This window comes from Populus euphratica, unplaced genomic scaffold, assembly GCF_000495115.2.
Source record: "Populus euphratica unplaced genomic scaffold, PopEup_1.0 scaffold2.1, whole genome shotgun sequence".
Taxonomy (NCBI): domain Eukaryota; kingdom Viridiplantae; phylum Streptophyta; class Magnoliopsida; order Malpighiales; family Salicaceae; genus Populus; species Populus euphratica.
Genome location: NW_011499846.1, coordinates 1,339,003 through 1,354,581, shown reverse-complemented (window position 1 = coordinate 1,354,581; position 15,579 = coordinate 1,339,003). Strand labels below are relative to the sequence as shown.

At 31.5% G+C, this 15,579-nt stretch overlaps 1 protein-coding gene and 2 long non-coding RNA genes across 4 annotated transcripts; 2 read left to right on the top strand and 1 right to left on the bottom strand.

Moving 5' to 3' along the window:
- Window positions 1-2,256: 2,256 nt before the first annotated feature.
- LOC105129786 (uncharacterized) lies at window positions 2,257-3,761 on the top strand. Its single transcript, XR_843122.1, has 3 exons — window positions 2,257-2,315; window positions 2,393-2,487; window positions 3,676-3,761. It is a non-coding gene; the product is annotated as an uncharacterized LOC105129786 (long non-coding RNA).
- On the bottom strand, window positions 2,952-13,223 carry LOC105129795 (patatin-like protein 2). Of its 2 annotated transcripts, none has more exons than XM_011032022.1 (8): window positions 12,952-13,223; window positions 5,199-5,322; window positions 4,630-4,811; window positions 4,318-4,504; window positions 4,043-4,204; window positions 3,650-3,952; window positions 3,360-3,532; window positions 2,952-3,270 (listed from the first exon to the last, which is right to left on the bottom strand). In XM_011032022.1, the coding sequence occupies exons 1-8, from the start codon at window positions 12,993-12,995 to the stop codon at window positions 3,192-3,194; spliced, it is 1,254 nt and encodes a 417-aa protein (XP_011030324.1). In that variant the 5' UTR covers window positions 12,996-13,223; the 3' UTR covers window positions 2,952-3,191. The 2 variants fall into 2 exon arrangements, with proteins under 2 accessions (XP_011030324.1, XP_011030334.1); XM_011032032.1 differs by having other exon boundaries at window positions 5,199-5,316.
- On the top strand, window positions 10,615-12,083 carry LOC105129790 (uncharacterized). The gene is made up of 3 exons (XR_843123.1): window positions 10,615-10,639; window positions 10,722-10,816; window positions 11,997-12,083. It is a non-coding gene; the product is annotated as an uncharacterized LOC105129790 (long non-coding RNA).
- Window positions 13,224-15,579: the final 2,356 nt, after the last annotated feature.

The window sequence follows — 15,579 nt, the reverse complement described above, 5'->3', positions numbered from 1 at the left end:
TATTTTTAAAATTTTTAAGGCCGCCGCGATGTCTGGTGCGACAATAATAATAATAATAATAACAATAATACTACTACTACTACTACTAATAATAATAATAATAATAATTTTTAATTTTATTTTTCAAATCAAACATATAGTTGTTTTTCAATATTAATAATAATTGTTTTCTAATTTGATATTAATAATATTTATTATTATAAAGATAATAATATTCACAACACAAATAATAATATTTTTAATATTAAAACTTTGAATTATTATAAAAATAATAATATATTTAATAAGAATATGTTGAAATATAAAAAAACAATAATATTTTGATATAAATACTTTGAATTATAAGAAAAATAATAATATTTAGAACATAAATAATAATATTTTTTATATGAATACTTTGTATTAGAAGAAAAATAAAAATATTTACAACATAGATTATAATATTTTTTATATTAACACTTAGAATTGTTGAATATTTTAATAAAACTACGGGCTCACTTTTTTATTTTTATAAAAAAATTCATAAAAATAAATAATATAAATAATAATATGTTTTCAATATTAATAATAACATTTTCTTTCAAATTTATTAATTATTTTATTAATAATATTAATTATAATAAAAATAGTAATATTTATAATCTTAGAACTCAGGAATCATGGGTTTAGTGCCATGACCCAAACGCCAAATGTTCCCAAGTGGAGTACATGCATGACTCACTCCCAGCGCAACCTAAACACCACGTGTGTGCAAGGGGAGCCCAGCCCCCAGACAAGGAATCCAAGCATAACGTGTGTGCTTGACATATCATCACAAAGACAACAATCAAAGTGCCATATGTGCACTTGATCTGTCCAGCACATAAGCAGGCCAAGCGTAGTGTGAGCGCTTGGTCTGCTAGCACACAGGCAACTGCTCAAGTGTCACATGTCTTCACATGATTTTTCTTTGATGATAATAATTTTTTTTTAAAATTTATTGATGATGATAATAATAATAATAGCATTAGTAATTTTTAATTTTACTTTTCAAATCAAAATCTATGGTTTTTTTTTCAATATTAAGAATATTTTTTTTATAATTTAGTAATTATTTTTATAATAATATTAATTATTATAAAAATAATAATATTATAACACAAATAATAATATATTTGATATGAATACATTGAATTATAAGAAAAATAATAGCATTGAGAATACAAATAATAATATTTTAATATGAATACTTTAAAATATAAGAAAAATAATAATATTTAGAACACAAACAATAATATTTTTTAGATGAATACTTTGAATTAGAAGAAAAATAATAATACTTATAATAGAAATTATAATATTTTTTATACTAATACTTAAAATTATTGAATGTATTAAATAATATTGCGTCGTAGACACACTTTTTGTTTTTATAAAAAATATCATAAAAATATATAATATAAATAATAATAATTTCTTTTAAAGTTATGAATTATTTTATTAATTATAATAAAAATAATAATATTCCTCGTTAAAGCAACAGTCCAAGCGCCATGTGTGCTTTTAATCTACCTAGCACACATGGAGGTAGCCCCACGCTTAAGGCTAGATAGACCGAGCACCATGTGGCGAGCGTAGCTTGCCCATCGCTAAGGCCTACTGGCCAAGCGCCAGGTGTTCGCGGGCCCAATGGGTGTTTTTTCAGCTTGGTGCTTGGAATTTGTTTGATTGCAGCCTCGTACATGCTCCACCAAATAATATAGTTCATTGTGAGAGCACTTATAAATTTGCTATAGTACAAAATAGTATAATTTATAATAAAAACACTTATATTATCCAATAGCCCGTGCTATAGCAAAACCAAATAGTGCAATCCATAATAAAAACATTCATAATTCATAATAAAAATACATATAAGACCGCTACAAGACCGCTACATTATAGAATAATACAATTCACAGTAAAAACATTTACAATACTTGTAGCTAGTTAATAATAAAGGTTTATTTCTGAATGATGCCGTCGACTTCCTTGCTTCATTTTTTTTTAGAACATACATACAAAACACCATGCCGAAAACATGCGTTCAATCGATCGATTCAATAAAATTGTCTTAAAATGGTCGTTCTGCTTTCATAAGCCTATCGTATGGTAGTTTAAACACCACTCCATAAGAATCAATGTGCATTTTGTTTTTAATAAAGAACGGGGGAAATTCATAATTTAACATATATATATAAACCTACAATTTAAGCCAATAGCATTTTGTTCCTTCCTCTCGTGATTACTTCACCTAGCTACTCTTCTAAACCTACAATTCACGTGAAGTCTCACCTGCAAGTCTTTCTTACTTATACTTATATTTCTATCCCTTTTTTCAAGAAAACAATTTAATTTAATTTTGTCCCTGCAGGGTCTTTGCGATCTCTCTTTCACTTCTATATATGCTGCCAAAGACATCAAGGATTTTTGCCGGAATCAGAGTCCGAAGATCTTTCCACAACCCAGGTAAAATTCGTTTTTCTGGCTGGCTATCCAATTCGGAGAAACAATTTATGGGTGAAATATGTGTTATTTTATCTTTTGGATAGTTGACAGTTTCGTTCGTTTTCTTTAATCTTTCGGGTAGCTGCTCATTATTTCCTTCTGTGACAAAGGTAATCAAAGCATTGTCAGAAAAAATACGAGGAAAATATCTACATGGTCTTGTTAAGGAAAAACTAGGAAACAGGAAAATGAACCATATAATTTCGACAAAGATTCTATGTAAGAATCAATGGATATGATCATATCCAAGCTCAGAAAGAATAAGTAGGTTTGGCTATGATCAGTAGCTAAATATTAGAGAATGTGAACAAACTAAATGTATGTGCGTGCGTGCGTGCGTGTACTGTGCGTGTGTGTGTTGATGCATGTATGTATAGCCAAAACAACGATAAACACGTTGAGTTGTCAGACCACAAGGCAAGAAGAACAAAAGGTAAACGAAATTATAAGAAGATGAGCAAGCAAAAATATTTTTAAAAGTGCAACAGCATTCTGGGATGATTCATATTTAACAACGGAAAGGATTACATATTATTCATTTCTTGTAAAAATAAAAAAAATAAAAACAGCAGAATTACATTATGCAGATAATCTCCTTAGTTTCTTCCAAATTTATTAATTTGGGTCTAATTAATTTTCGGGACAATCTAGTTTACGAATCATATTCACTTCGAAGTAGCAAGTTTTCCAACTGGTGACCTGGAGTCACGAAGATGCTTCTCCCTTGACAGTAATTTAGCCATCCTATACAGTCAAAAAAATAAATAAATCAGCAAGATGAAATAAGATGCCATAGAAATCACTATAATATTTAGACTTGAGCAGATATATACTTTATGAGAGCCTCTTCATTTGTCATCTTATCAACAGGTGTAAAGACTCCAGTGCCTAAATCCACCCTTGATACTGGTTTTTTCAACAATTTCTCACCCACTTTCACAAGATTCTCCAAATTCTCTTTCGTGGCAACATCCACGGACGAAAGTGTTCCGGTCAGCGTGTCATCCTGCATTTCACACATATCTTATAGTCAGGGTTCTTCGTTTTCTAGTTTTTAGTTTTAATTACTTCGTGAGAGCATATAATTTGATATCTTGAATAACCACATGAGCGTGATATATACCTGAATTCGAAGATAATTTTCCTCAGAGTGGAGGGCTTGGAAAACAGTGGAAATATGAAGATCAACCATGTCGCCACTAGCTTCTGTAAACACATCCACTAGTGGAGTAGAATTGTCACTGGTCAACCATCCCAAGATACCCCACTTGGCTGCTTCATCTGCATCATACTTTTCTTCAGATTTTGCCGTACCAGTCCCCAAGGACAGGACTAGGAATCGACCATAATCCATGGGCGCTGTGGGGAAGAAGTCAGGATTCTTCCGAGTGATTTCCTTCGAAACTTCGCTCATGGCAACTAAAGTCTGGAAATTCAGGAGGAAATTAATGATAGGATTCATCAATATGTTACGAGTTATGCAAGTTCAAGAGCTGAAGATAAATGATAAACATACCGGATTATTTGCTGCCACACCACCATCAATCAGATTGAACTCTCTGACTTTGCCTGATGGGTCCTTGGTTTCAAAATAATGGGCAGGGAGGTAAGTTGGGGCAGCTGAAGTCCCGATGCATATATCAGATAAAAGGGCATCCGTGGATGGGTTGTTCTTCACCTAAAGCATAAAGCGGTACGTCTTGTAAGGACATATATTTTGCAGTGTTTTCACGATTCTTTTCTAAAGGAACACATAGAATTTTAAGAGTTGTGTTTGTATATATAACGAACCTGATAGCTTGAAAAGATTGTTGGCTGAAGGCGCTTGATGTCAAAAGTTGGGATCACAATGTTTGTCATGGTCTGGTGCAGGCGTTTATCTCCCAATTTTTCCTTGACAATGCTATGCAGAAATTTGCCATCGTATTTTGGTCCTCTCAAACTCCTGATCAGTTTTCCAGCAGAGGCCAATGGAGACCTATTGCCAGAGAGTATACAGTTAGTATCTAGACATTTGGAGGAGGAAAATAAAGAAGTTTTAAAGCAGTACTTGATATACTATATTTAACTCATTATTATGGCATTCCTATATGGGATTATTACCCGTCCTGGGGAAAGATTTTAGGGCAGTTCTCAAGGTAGAAGTCATTAATGTCTTTGGCGGCAAATAAAGGGCGGTTTTGCTCGTTAGGGGTAGCGAGCATAGCAGTCACGAGGCCACCAGTGCTGGTGCCTGAAATGACATCAAAGTAGTCTGCAAGTCTTGCGTCTGCACCATCCAGCTTCTACAAATTGAATAGCAAAACATACTAGTCAGTGATGGGAGATGAAATTACGGATTATTTTATACCTGGAAAAAGACATTGCAATTATATACCGATATAAATAAACTATTATCCTGCATGCAAGTGTGATGTATTCTTTTGATGAAACTATTAATAAAAAGGCGAAAGCAAAAGCATAAAACTACAAAAAAACAGCCTGTGGAAGGTGGGCAAAGGCTGCCAGCAAGACCTCAAGGGGACAAAGGAATCGTTCCCTGTAGTTTCTTATTCTACTCTATTTTTTATATTATCATCATGCGCTAGCACACGCATAAGAAAATCGATGATCTTGCAGGTCTATTTGACATGCAACAATACGCCCTTAAAAGAGACCGATTTCTAGACTACCTGAAGCTCGGACTCTAAAAAGGCAAGGATAGTTCCAGGTATGATTCCTCTTATTCCACCTCCATCGATGCTAAGAACAGTGATTTGGTTTCCAAAAGTTGGGGGTTGAATGGGTGATCTTAAAGTCTCGATATGAGAGATCGAGGAATTTAAAGGCATTGCTAGCTAATAGTACTGATCGAGAGTCTAGAAGCGGAAGAGTTAGAGGTGTTTAGCTTAAACTTTCTGAGGGCCTTGGGAGATGTATGTAGCTAGTGCTGAAATGTAATTAAGTTTTGAAACTTGTAATATCCCAAAGGGAGTGTGGAGGTATTTATAGACTTCTGTGCTTCCTGAAGCAAGGAATTTTCAATAAAGTTGAAAGATTTTACTCCCCCAAATTTGACCTTGTGTAATTTTCCTGGACACGGTTCAAGTTGGACCATAAATTTAAGGACGAGGAATTAATAATTGAAGATTTTAATTTATTAATCAAACAAAGATGATAACGAAATGGGAATGGTAGGTTTTATTCCACACAGCGAAATAAATTAATTCAAAACCTTGTTAACAAGTCTTGTATGCCACGAAAAAGCAGTCAATTACAAAGAAGCCACTCTTGTTGCTTTCGTAATTGAAAAAGTCATATGCGTGTGTGTATTATTTTCAAAAGGAAACATTCTCGAGGTGATAATCCACAATAAACATGAAATTTGAAGAAACATGTGTTTGGGAAATTTTGTAACCGAAGTTTCGTCATTATAGCTAAAGATAAAATCAAAGAAGAAAAACCTTTTCTTCATTTTTAATTGAAAGAAGATCGAATATCTATGAAGAATAGTATGAAAACCATACATGGTTTTCGTAATTTTTGTTTCAACGACCATGCATGCCTTGGAAAATGAATGTTGTAGACTGGTATACCACATATTAGTGAGTGCAGTAGATTGATGTTGTCTTTGCAGAAAATCCTTTTACTTGTTAGTTTCTTCGAAACGAAATGATAAATGACAATTAGAGGAGGAGGTGTTGGGTTTGCGATCAAAGTCTTATATTGGCTAGAAATGGGGAGGATCATGGGTATATAAGGATGGACAAATATCTTCATTAGTATGAGGCCTTTTAGGTATAGCTCAAAAGCAAATTCATGAGGGTTTAGGCCTAAAGTGGACAATATCATACTAATGTGGAGATAGGTGGTGTCCATAGTCCTTATAAGTGGTATCAGAGCCATGCCATAGACTTAGCCATGGTGGATGAATCCTCGGAATGCCGAACAAAAGGTGGTGGGCTCTAATTAGATCACGATCATGGATCTGCTCTATTGGATAGGCGGTGTGCTCCAGGTATTTCATGGACGTGTCCTGACCCCAACACAGTGAAGAGGAGTTGATCTAGAAAGAGCAAACTCTCAAGTCAGGTAGTGCTCTCTAGATGCTTCATGGACGTGTCCTGACCCCAACATGATGAAGAAGAGAAAGAAGAATCCTAGTTGGTAGAGAGTGGACGAATGAATGATTGTTTGAGGAGAGGCTCGGTGGTCCTTTGTTCAAGGGGAGGATTGTTGGGTATGCGACCAAAGTCCCACATTGGCTAAAAATGGGGAGGATCATAGGTATATAAGGATGAACAAATATCTTCATTGGTATGAGGCCTTTTGGGTATAGCCCAAGAGCAAATTCATAAGGGCTTAGGCTCGAAGTAAACAATATCATATCAATGTGAAGATAGGTGCGTAAAGGCTTAGGCTCGAAGTAGACAATATCATATCAATGTGAAGATAGGTGGTGTTGATAGTCCTTATAGGGGGCCCTTTGGTATGTTCCAAATACTGTAAACTAGTTACTGTTTCAATTGCCAACATTGATTAATGGCAGATTCAAGATAAAAACATGATATCTTCATTGCTTGGAGTATTATTATATAGTTTTGAATATATAATTTATATTATTTTTTAATATATTTTTTAAGAAACAATTTTTTCAGCATGAAATTTGTATAAGAGTGATAAGATTTTAACTTGTAATCGTTTGGTCAATAAAACTCTGATACAAAGTAAAATGATAATCTTAACTCAATAGTTAAAAAGATCAAATGAGGTCTTTATGTGTGATTTATATTATTCTTTAACACACTCTTTCGAGTAAAAACTCTTTCGACTTGAAACTTGCACGAATTTATACTATATTATGAGTAATTTTTTATCAACTAGAATGAGAATGGTTCGTGACCACTTAATTCATATGGTTCTGATATCATGTAAAAGAAGTATCACAACCCAATAACTTAAAATGTTAGATAAAAACTTAAAATATAATTTATATTATCTTTTAAGAGAAAATTATATTTTTCTTTAACTGTTAAGTGAATATCAACTTGGTTAAAGAGGTAAGAAGAAAATCTTTATTACACGGGTAATTATCTGCTAGATTCATGTTTGCTGATGTTAGATAGATTGTTCACTTGTGTAAATTTTTACTTTTCCTTCTTCTATGGTAGTGTTTTTATTTGAAATCCCTTTGTTTTTCTTTCCTATTCATCCTCTAAATGGTTAGTTTGTCATCAATAATATTTACGGATTACCATAAAAACAAATATGACTATTAGAGGTCAAGGTATCGTTCCCAGGAACCATAAAGAAGGGCAGCCTTTGAGATCTTGAAGATAAGAACGCAAGGATATCAAGTCCTTGGCAATTTCTCAAATCAAATCTGCTGGCTGTCTATGGGACATAAGCAAAATCGTCTCGTCTTTTTTGCAAAATGGTTTTGTATTATGTGGTTTCGTGTTGTTTATTTCTTGTATTTCTTTTATTTAATTAAATAGATGATAATGTAAACAGAGACCAAATAAGAAGAGATTACTGGGAAATATTGAAACAAAGGGGAGAGTTCTGCAAGGAATAAAACATCTGCCAACCTGCATAAACATTGAAGACTTTTGAATTTGAAATCAGACAGGAAAATCTTCAATTCAAATGTCATTAGTTTCTGTCCGAAGTAATATATATTTTTTAAGATTTTAATAAGATTTTTGTAATTTATCTTTAGAAAATTAAAGGCTAATTTTGAGGTACTTAGACTGTAACTACTGATATCCTATTAATATATATTTAATGTAGCTCACTTTGAAGGGAAAAAAAAAAGATTGATACAAGTGGTAATTTCCATGACCCACCAGTGAATAAAAATAATTGAAGTTGAAGCCAACACTATCTTGGTTTTTGGTCCGTACATGGAATTCTAAAGTTATAAAAATGCATATACCATATGAGCTGGAAAGATGAATTGTAAGGGCTACAATTTGTCTAGAAATAGAGTGTTTGTAATTCACAAGTTTACCTCCTCAAAATCAGCCCACAACCTAAGCAAAAATACCAGGCAGATAAGGAAAATGATTTCCTTATCTTTAAAGCATACACTCAAGGTATATAAACTCAATTATAATAGAGAGGAGGAAACACCTTGGAGGAGAGAAGAAAAGTAGAACAATTTATGCAAGAGACAACTGCCCTTCAGGCAGTTAATTTCTTCAAATTTAGAGTAATGTTTATTATATCACGTATGATTTTTTTTTCTTTTAATTTTACTATAGAGTGATTTTATTATTCAAGGATTTTCCATGTAGCCTAGCTATGATTATATAAATATTTTTTTTTATTAAATTAATTTAGTATTTATTAAGTACTTCATTCTAAATTTAATATTGTTTGTGTATGTTTCATCATTGTTTGCATGATTTAGAATTAGTTTTGAGATTTAAAAGTAATAATTGTTTCATTCTTTGTTTGAAATACTATAAAAAATCTACAAGATAGAGATAGATATTATGGGTTGGTGATGATTTGGGATTTTTGACACTCAATCAACCCGAGTAGACCCAACCCATATATTCTATACTCCTTTTATATTTATATTTTATTTTTTATTGATTAAGTTTAATAGTAGTATAAGTATGCAAATTAAACATAACATTAAGGGTATCATGATACTTGTAGTACACGATGTAGATCTATTTCTTAATATAAATGCATGAAAAATTGCAATATAAACTTAATATGCAGATATCTATAATAACCATAAAATATTTAGTTGACACGATAAACTCAACTTACTCGGATCTAAAAAATTGAATGTTTCATTTATAACTTGTAAAATATTAGAAATTGAGTTTGATATAATTATAAATTTTTAGAAGGTTATGGATTTTTAAAAAAATATCATTTAAAGGTTTTTTGAAATTGATTTCTCACTCATCTGCAATATATTTAAATAATGTTAATGTCCATTATTAAAAAATTTATATTTAAGATTAAGTTTCACCATAGTTTTAACTTCGTTTGCTTTCTTTATCGTTTCACCCTTATATTCTTCTCTCTTTTTTATCCTCCATCTATTAATTGATGAGTTGTTTTATATATAATTCTAACTATTACTGTAAAATAAAAAAAAACAAGTGAATGGATTCCTTTTTTTAATTTTAAAGTCCTTACATTTTAACTGACTGATACTAAATATCACTACTCACTAACTATTTAAAAAAAAATCATTAAAGTTGTTATGTATTTTATATATCACTTCGTATTCCTGATGAAAACCTTTATGCTTATGAATTATCTTAAACTTTTTTTGTTTGATAAATTACCTTATTATTTACTCCTTATCATTTAGTCAGATTAGTTATGATCACTGCTACTGAATGTTACTGCTTACTAACCATCTGAAATAATATAATCAAAGTTATTAATTCTTATTTTTTAATATCACTTTCTTTATATTTCTAAGGAAAACATTTATGCTTTTTAAGCTTTTTGCATAATAAATTGCCGTGTGTGTGTTAAAATATTTTTAAACTAATTGATCAGAAATATAGGTTTTTTTAATAAAAAAAACACCTACCTTTAATTAACATTTTATTTTTAATCATAGATATTAAACTTTACTTTTTCTGATAGGTTGATTTAAAAACTAATTTGGATAAATTTTTAATTTGAATTAGTGTTAATACTAGCTTAATCAAACTCGTATATCTCAGTGGATAGACCTATAATTTAATCAACTTAATCAAACCTCTTTCAAACCAATAAGTTTTTAATAAAATAAACAAGGTTATTTTGAAGAGAGCAAAAATAACCCAGAATGACTCCGAAATCTGTGGATTAATAACCCTAACCCGAATCCTTTACAAACCAGGTTTCACCCCTGCACCTATGTTATCGGTATTTCTTTTTTGTTTAAGGAACGTAATTTGATTCTCTATGTATTGATTCAATGAGTCACTGCATAAATTAAATTAAAATTAGAAAAAGATAATATACTTTTCTATAATCCGATGGGAGGAATTAAGGAGGCTCTCTATAGATTAATTAGAGCATTTAAGCCAATTGCATTTTGTTCCTTCCTCTCGTGATTGCTTCTCCTACCTACTTCTTCTACACCTACAATTCACGTTAAGTCTCACCTGCAAGTCTTTCCTACTTATATTATACTTGTATTTTTATCCCTTTTCTCAAGAAAACAATTTAATTTAATTTTGTCCCTGCAGGGTCTTTGCGATCTCTCTTTCACTTCTATATATGCTGCCAAAGACATCAAGGATTTTTGCCTGAATCAGTGTCCGAAGATCTTTCCACAACCCAGGTAAAATTCGTTTCTCTGGCTGGCTATCCAATTCGGAGAAATAATTTATGGGTGAAATATGTGTTATTTTATCTTTTGGATAGTTGACAGTTTCGTTCGTTTTCTTTAATCTTTCGGGTAGCTGCTCATTATTTCCTTCTGTGACAAAGGTAATCAAAGCATTGTCAGAAAAAATACGAGGAAAATATCTACATGGTCTTGTTAAGGAAAAACTAGGAAACAGGAAAATGAACCATATAATTTCGACAAAGATTCTATGTAAGAATCAATGGATATGATCATATCCAAGCTCAGAAAGAATAAGTAGGTTTGGCTATGATCAGTAGCTAAATATTAGAGAATGTGAACAAACTAAATATATGTGCGTGCCTGCGTGTGTGTGTGTGTGTTGATGTATGTATGTATAGCCAAAACAACGATAAACACGTTGAGTTGTCAGACCACAAGGCAAGAAGAACAAAAGGTAAACGAAATTATAAGAAGATGAGCAAGCAAAAATATTTTTAAAAGTGCAACAGCATTCTGGGATGATTCATATTTAACAACGGAAAGGATTACATATTATTCATTTCTTGTAAAAATAAAAAAAATAAAAACAGCAGAATTACATTATGCAGATAATCTCCTTAGTTTCTTCCAAATTTATTAATTTGGGTCTAATTAATTTTCGGGACAATCTACTTTACGAATCATATTCAATTCGAAGTAGCAAGTTTTCCAACTGGTGACCTAGAGTCACGAAGATGCTTCTCCCTTGACAGTAATTTAGCCATCCTATACAGTCAAACAAAAAAAGAATCAGCAAGATGAAATAAGATGCCATCGAAATCACTATAATATATAGAATGGAGCAGATATATACTTTACGAGAGCCTCTTCATTTGTCATCTTATAAACAGGTGTAAAGACTCCAGTGCCTAAATCCACCCTTGATACTGGTTTTTTCAACAATTTCTCACCCACTTTCACAAGATTCTCCAAATTCTCTTTCGTGGCAACATCCACGGACGAAAGCGTTCCGGTCAGCGTGTCATCCTGCATTTCACACATATCTTATAGTCAGGGTTCTTCGTTTTCTAGTTTTTAGTTTTAATTACTTCGTGAGAGCATATAATTTGATATCTTGAATAACCACATGAGCGTGATTTATACCTGAATTCGAAGATAATTTTCCTCAGAGTGGAGGGCTTGGAAAACAGTGGAAATATGAAGATCAACCATGTCGCCACTAGCTTCTGTAAACACATCCACTAGTGGAGTAGAATTGTCACTGGTCAACCATCCCAAGATACCCCACTTGGCTGCTTCATCTGCATCATACTTCTCTTCAGATTTTGCCGTACCAGTCCCCAAGGACAGGCCAGTGGAGACCTATTGCCAGAGAGTATACAGTTAGTATCTAGACATTTGAATGACCTGATGTACTATATTTAACGCATTATTATGGCATTCGTATCTGGGATTATTACCCGTCCTGGGGAAAGATTTTAGGGCAGTTCTCAAGGTAGAAGTCATTAATGTCTTTGGCGGCAAATAAAGGGCGGTTTTGCTCATTAGGTGTAGCTAGCATAGCAGTCACGAGGCCACCAGTGCTGGTGCCTGAAATCACATCAAAGTAGTCTGCAAGTCTTGCGTCTGCACCATCCAGCTTCTACAATTTGAATAGCAAAACATGCTAGTCAGTGATAGGAGATGAAATTACGGTGTATTTATTTTATACCTGGAAAAAGACATAGCAATTATATACCGATATAAATAAACTATAGAAAGTAATTGAACATTACAATTATATACCAATATAAATAAAACTATTATGCTGCATGAAAGTGTGATTTATTCTTATCTACTCTAGTTTATACCTCAAGTGGAACAAGGAATCGTTCCCTGTACGTAGTTTCTTATTCTACTCTATTTATATTATCATCGTGAGCTTGCACCCGCATAAAAAAATGCATGATCTTGCAGGTCTATTTGACGTGCAACAATACGTCCTTAAAGAGACCGATTTCTAGACTACCTGAAGCTCGGACTCTAAAAAGGCAAGGATAGTTCCTGGTATGATTCCTCTTATTCCACCTCCATCGATGCTAAGAATGGTGATTTGGTTTCCAAAAGTTGGGGGTTGAATGGGTGATCTTAAAGTCTCGATATGAGAGATTGAGGAGGAATTTAAAGGCATTGCTAGCTAATAGTACTGATCGAGAACCTAGAAGCGGAAGAGTTAGAGGTGTTTAGCTTAAACTTTCTGAGAGCCTTGGGAGACGTATATAGCTCGTGCTGAAATGTAATTAAGTTCTGAAACTTGTAATATCCCAAAGGGAGTGTGGAGGTATTTATAGACTTCTGTGCCTCATGAAGCAAGGAATTTTCAATTAAGTCGAAAGATTTTACTCGCCCAAATTTAACCTTGTATAATTTTCTTGGTCAAATTTTGAATGGATCCAATTATTTTGTTATACAAATCTGAGGTGACACGGTTCAAGGTGGACCACAATGTTAAGTAAGAGCGAAAATTGAAGATTTCAAATTTATAAATCAAACAAGGATGTCAATTAAACTAATATTTTTTTAAACCATTATACAATTAACTTATTCGTTGTTAGAGCGATGCCATTAATGAAAGGTCATTAACTTAAGCAAATCGATTCAGTGCGTGAATTGATTAAGAAAACTGATTAATCAATCTCTTATAGGTGAGGAATGAATCATTAACCGAAAAACCTAGCCGATGCTGTATCTTTTGTTAGGCCAAGCCTTCGTGAGAGGACAGCGAAAGGATAATGAAAAAAAACTGGACTCGCGGCCGTCTAGTTGGACGCGGAGCCTAGCTCACTTCTATATAATATGATGCTGGTAGATAGACGATGATTAGATTATTATTATTATTATTAATTAATTATTTATGTTTTTTTGATAATTAAAGTGTACAGTTATTGTTTTTATTTGTTGTTTATCAAATCAAGTATATTTATTATTTTTATGTATCTTAGATTTGGTATGGTTGCCAAATTAATATATTTGGGTCTAGTAATTATATCAAACTCATGTGTTCTAGTTTAAAAAATTTAATTTTTTTTGAAAATATGGTTGAACTGCAAAACAAAAACTAACTTATTTAAGCAAGATTTTTTATTTATATATAGTAGAAATTAACTGCTTATTCTTTTTTGTTGGTGCAACTTAATTTATAAATTTATTATATTCAAAAAGAAAAAAATGTTGAATTTTAAATGATTTATTTCTAGTCTTAAAAAAAAAATTTCTTTTTTTATGCATTATGTATGAAAATATTATTTTTTTTTTTTTATGCATTATGTATGAAAATATTAATTTTATGTTTCCAGTCTTCAAAAAGTGTTGGATATTTTTTAAAGAGTTCATGCTTTTTTAAATTTAAGATGTTGTTGTATGATTGAATTGTCAAAGTTTGTTATAAGAAGAGTTTATTTTATCTTATAACTATTAATATATGTAAAAATTTTGAAATATATGATCACAAGAGAAAACTTTTGAACTTTTAAATTGATATATTATGTTGTAGGAAAATAAAATATTGTATATGTAAAAAACTTAATTGTTTTCTTAACTATCTTAATTTTTGTAATTTTGTAGATGATTTCTTCACTAAAATTAGAGATTAATAAAAAAAAATAAGTGAATTTTAGGGATGTGTCTGATTAATGTCCTAAAATAGAAGAAATAAATATAGAAAGATAAAAAAATATATATTTAGTTTAAAAAATAATGAAAATATAAAATAAATGTATTTTTAAAATAATTATAAGTGTATTCCTATATTTTTTATAAAAAAATAGTGCATGAGTCTTGTATGGTTATTAAACCCAAACATTTGGATTATGTCAAACTTAGGTGCAGATCTAGCATAGTTGCGAGACCCGTGCAGGTGTCTAGATCTGACAAGGTATTTGTTGTTGTTTTTTTAACAATACATCATAAGTCCACGGTGAATTATTAGTTAGATGTCTCCACATCATTCAACATATTTGTACAAGTATTTTGATCTTGAACAAAATCATTACATTTGTCTAACTCATGAAAATTATATAAATTATAGGTGTTATACCCAAGCTACTTGGTTCTGGCAACTACGTCAGGACAAAGTGGCTTGAGTCTTGCATAAGGGCTTGAGTCTCGTAACCTTGTGCAAGTGTACTGTGGACCAAGATAAATTTCATTATAGACTTGTACATTGGATTTTACAAACTCTAAAAGTTTGGGATAGGGTTAATGTTATCTTTTAATAGAAAGTTAAATTATCATATTGTTTTTTGATTGAAAAAATTAAAGCTCTAGTTATGAGGGTATTTTAATATTTTCTATAGACTCATTATCATTAAATGTTTGGATGGGAGTATGATAATCTTTTTATTTTTATTTAAATCTGGCAACCATGTCAAGTCCAAATTAACACCCAAGTAAATTGACCTGGCATGGTAGCTAGACGTGAGTACCATAAGATATGGCATTGATTTTAGACCAAAGACGTCTAAGTCTGATATGATTATCAAACATGTGTTTGAATAAAAAAATTAAAATTTTTTAAAAGCACAATTGAATTGTAAATATAAATACTATCCCATTCAAAAAAGATTTTTTATTCATATGCAATAGAACTTAATTGCAACCACTTTTTTTGTACAACTTATTTTATAAATTTGTTATATTCGAAAAGTTTTAAGTGATTTATTTTAGGTCTCTAAAAATAAACTTTATTTTTTTATATACATCATGAATGAAAATAT

What these genes read in the sequence shown, in the direction of transcription:
- LOC105129795 (XM_011032022.1), bottom strand. Translation starts at nt 12,995, where the DNA reads ATGCCTTTAAATTCCTCCTCAATCTCTCATATCGAGACTTTAAG. An exon ending in AAAATCTTTCCCCAGGACGG is followed by an intron (nt 4,505 to 4,629) that starts GTAATAATCCCA and finishes CTCTGGCAATAG; the next exon opens with GTCTCCATTGGCCTCTGCTG. An exon ending in AAAATTATCTTCGAATTCAG is followed by an intron (nt 3,533 to 3,649) that starts GTATATATCACG and finishes TGTGAAATGCAG; the next exon opens with GATGACACGCTGACCGGAAC.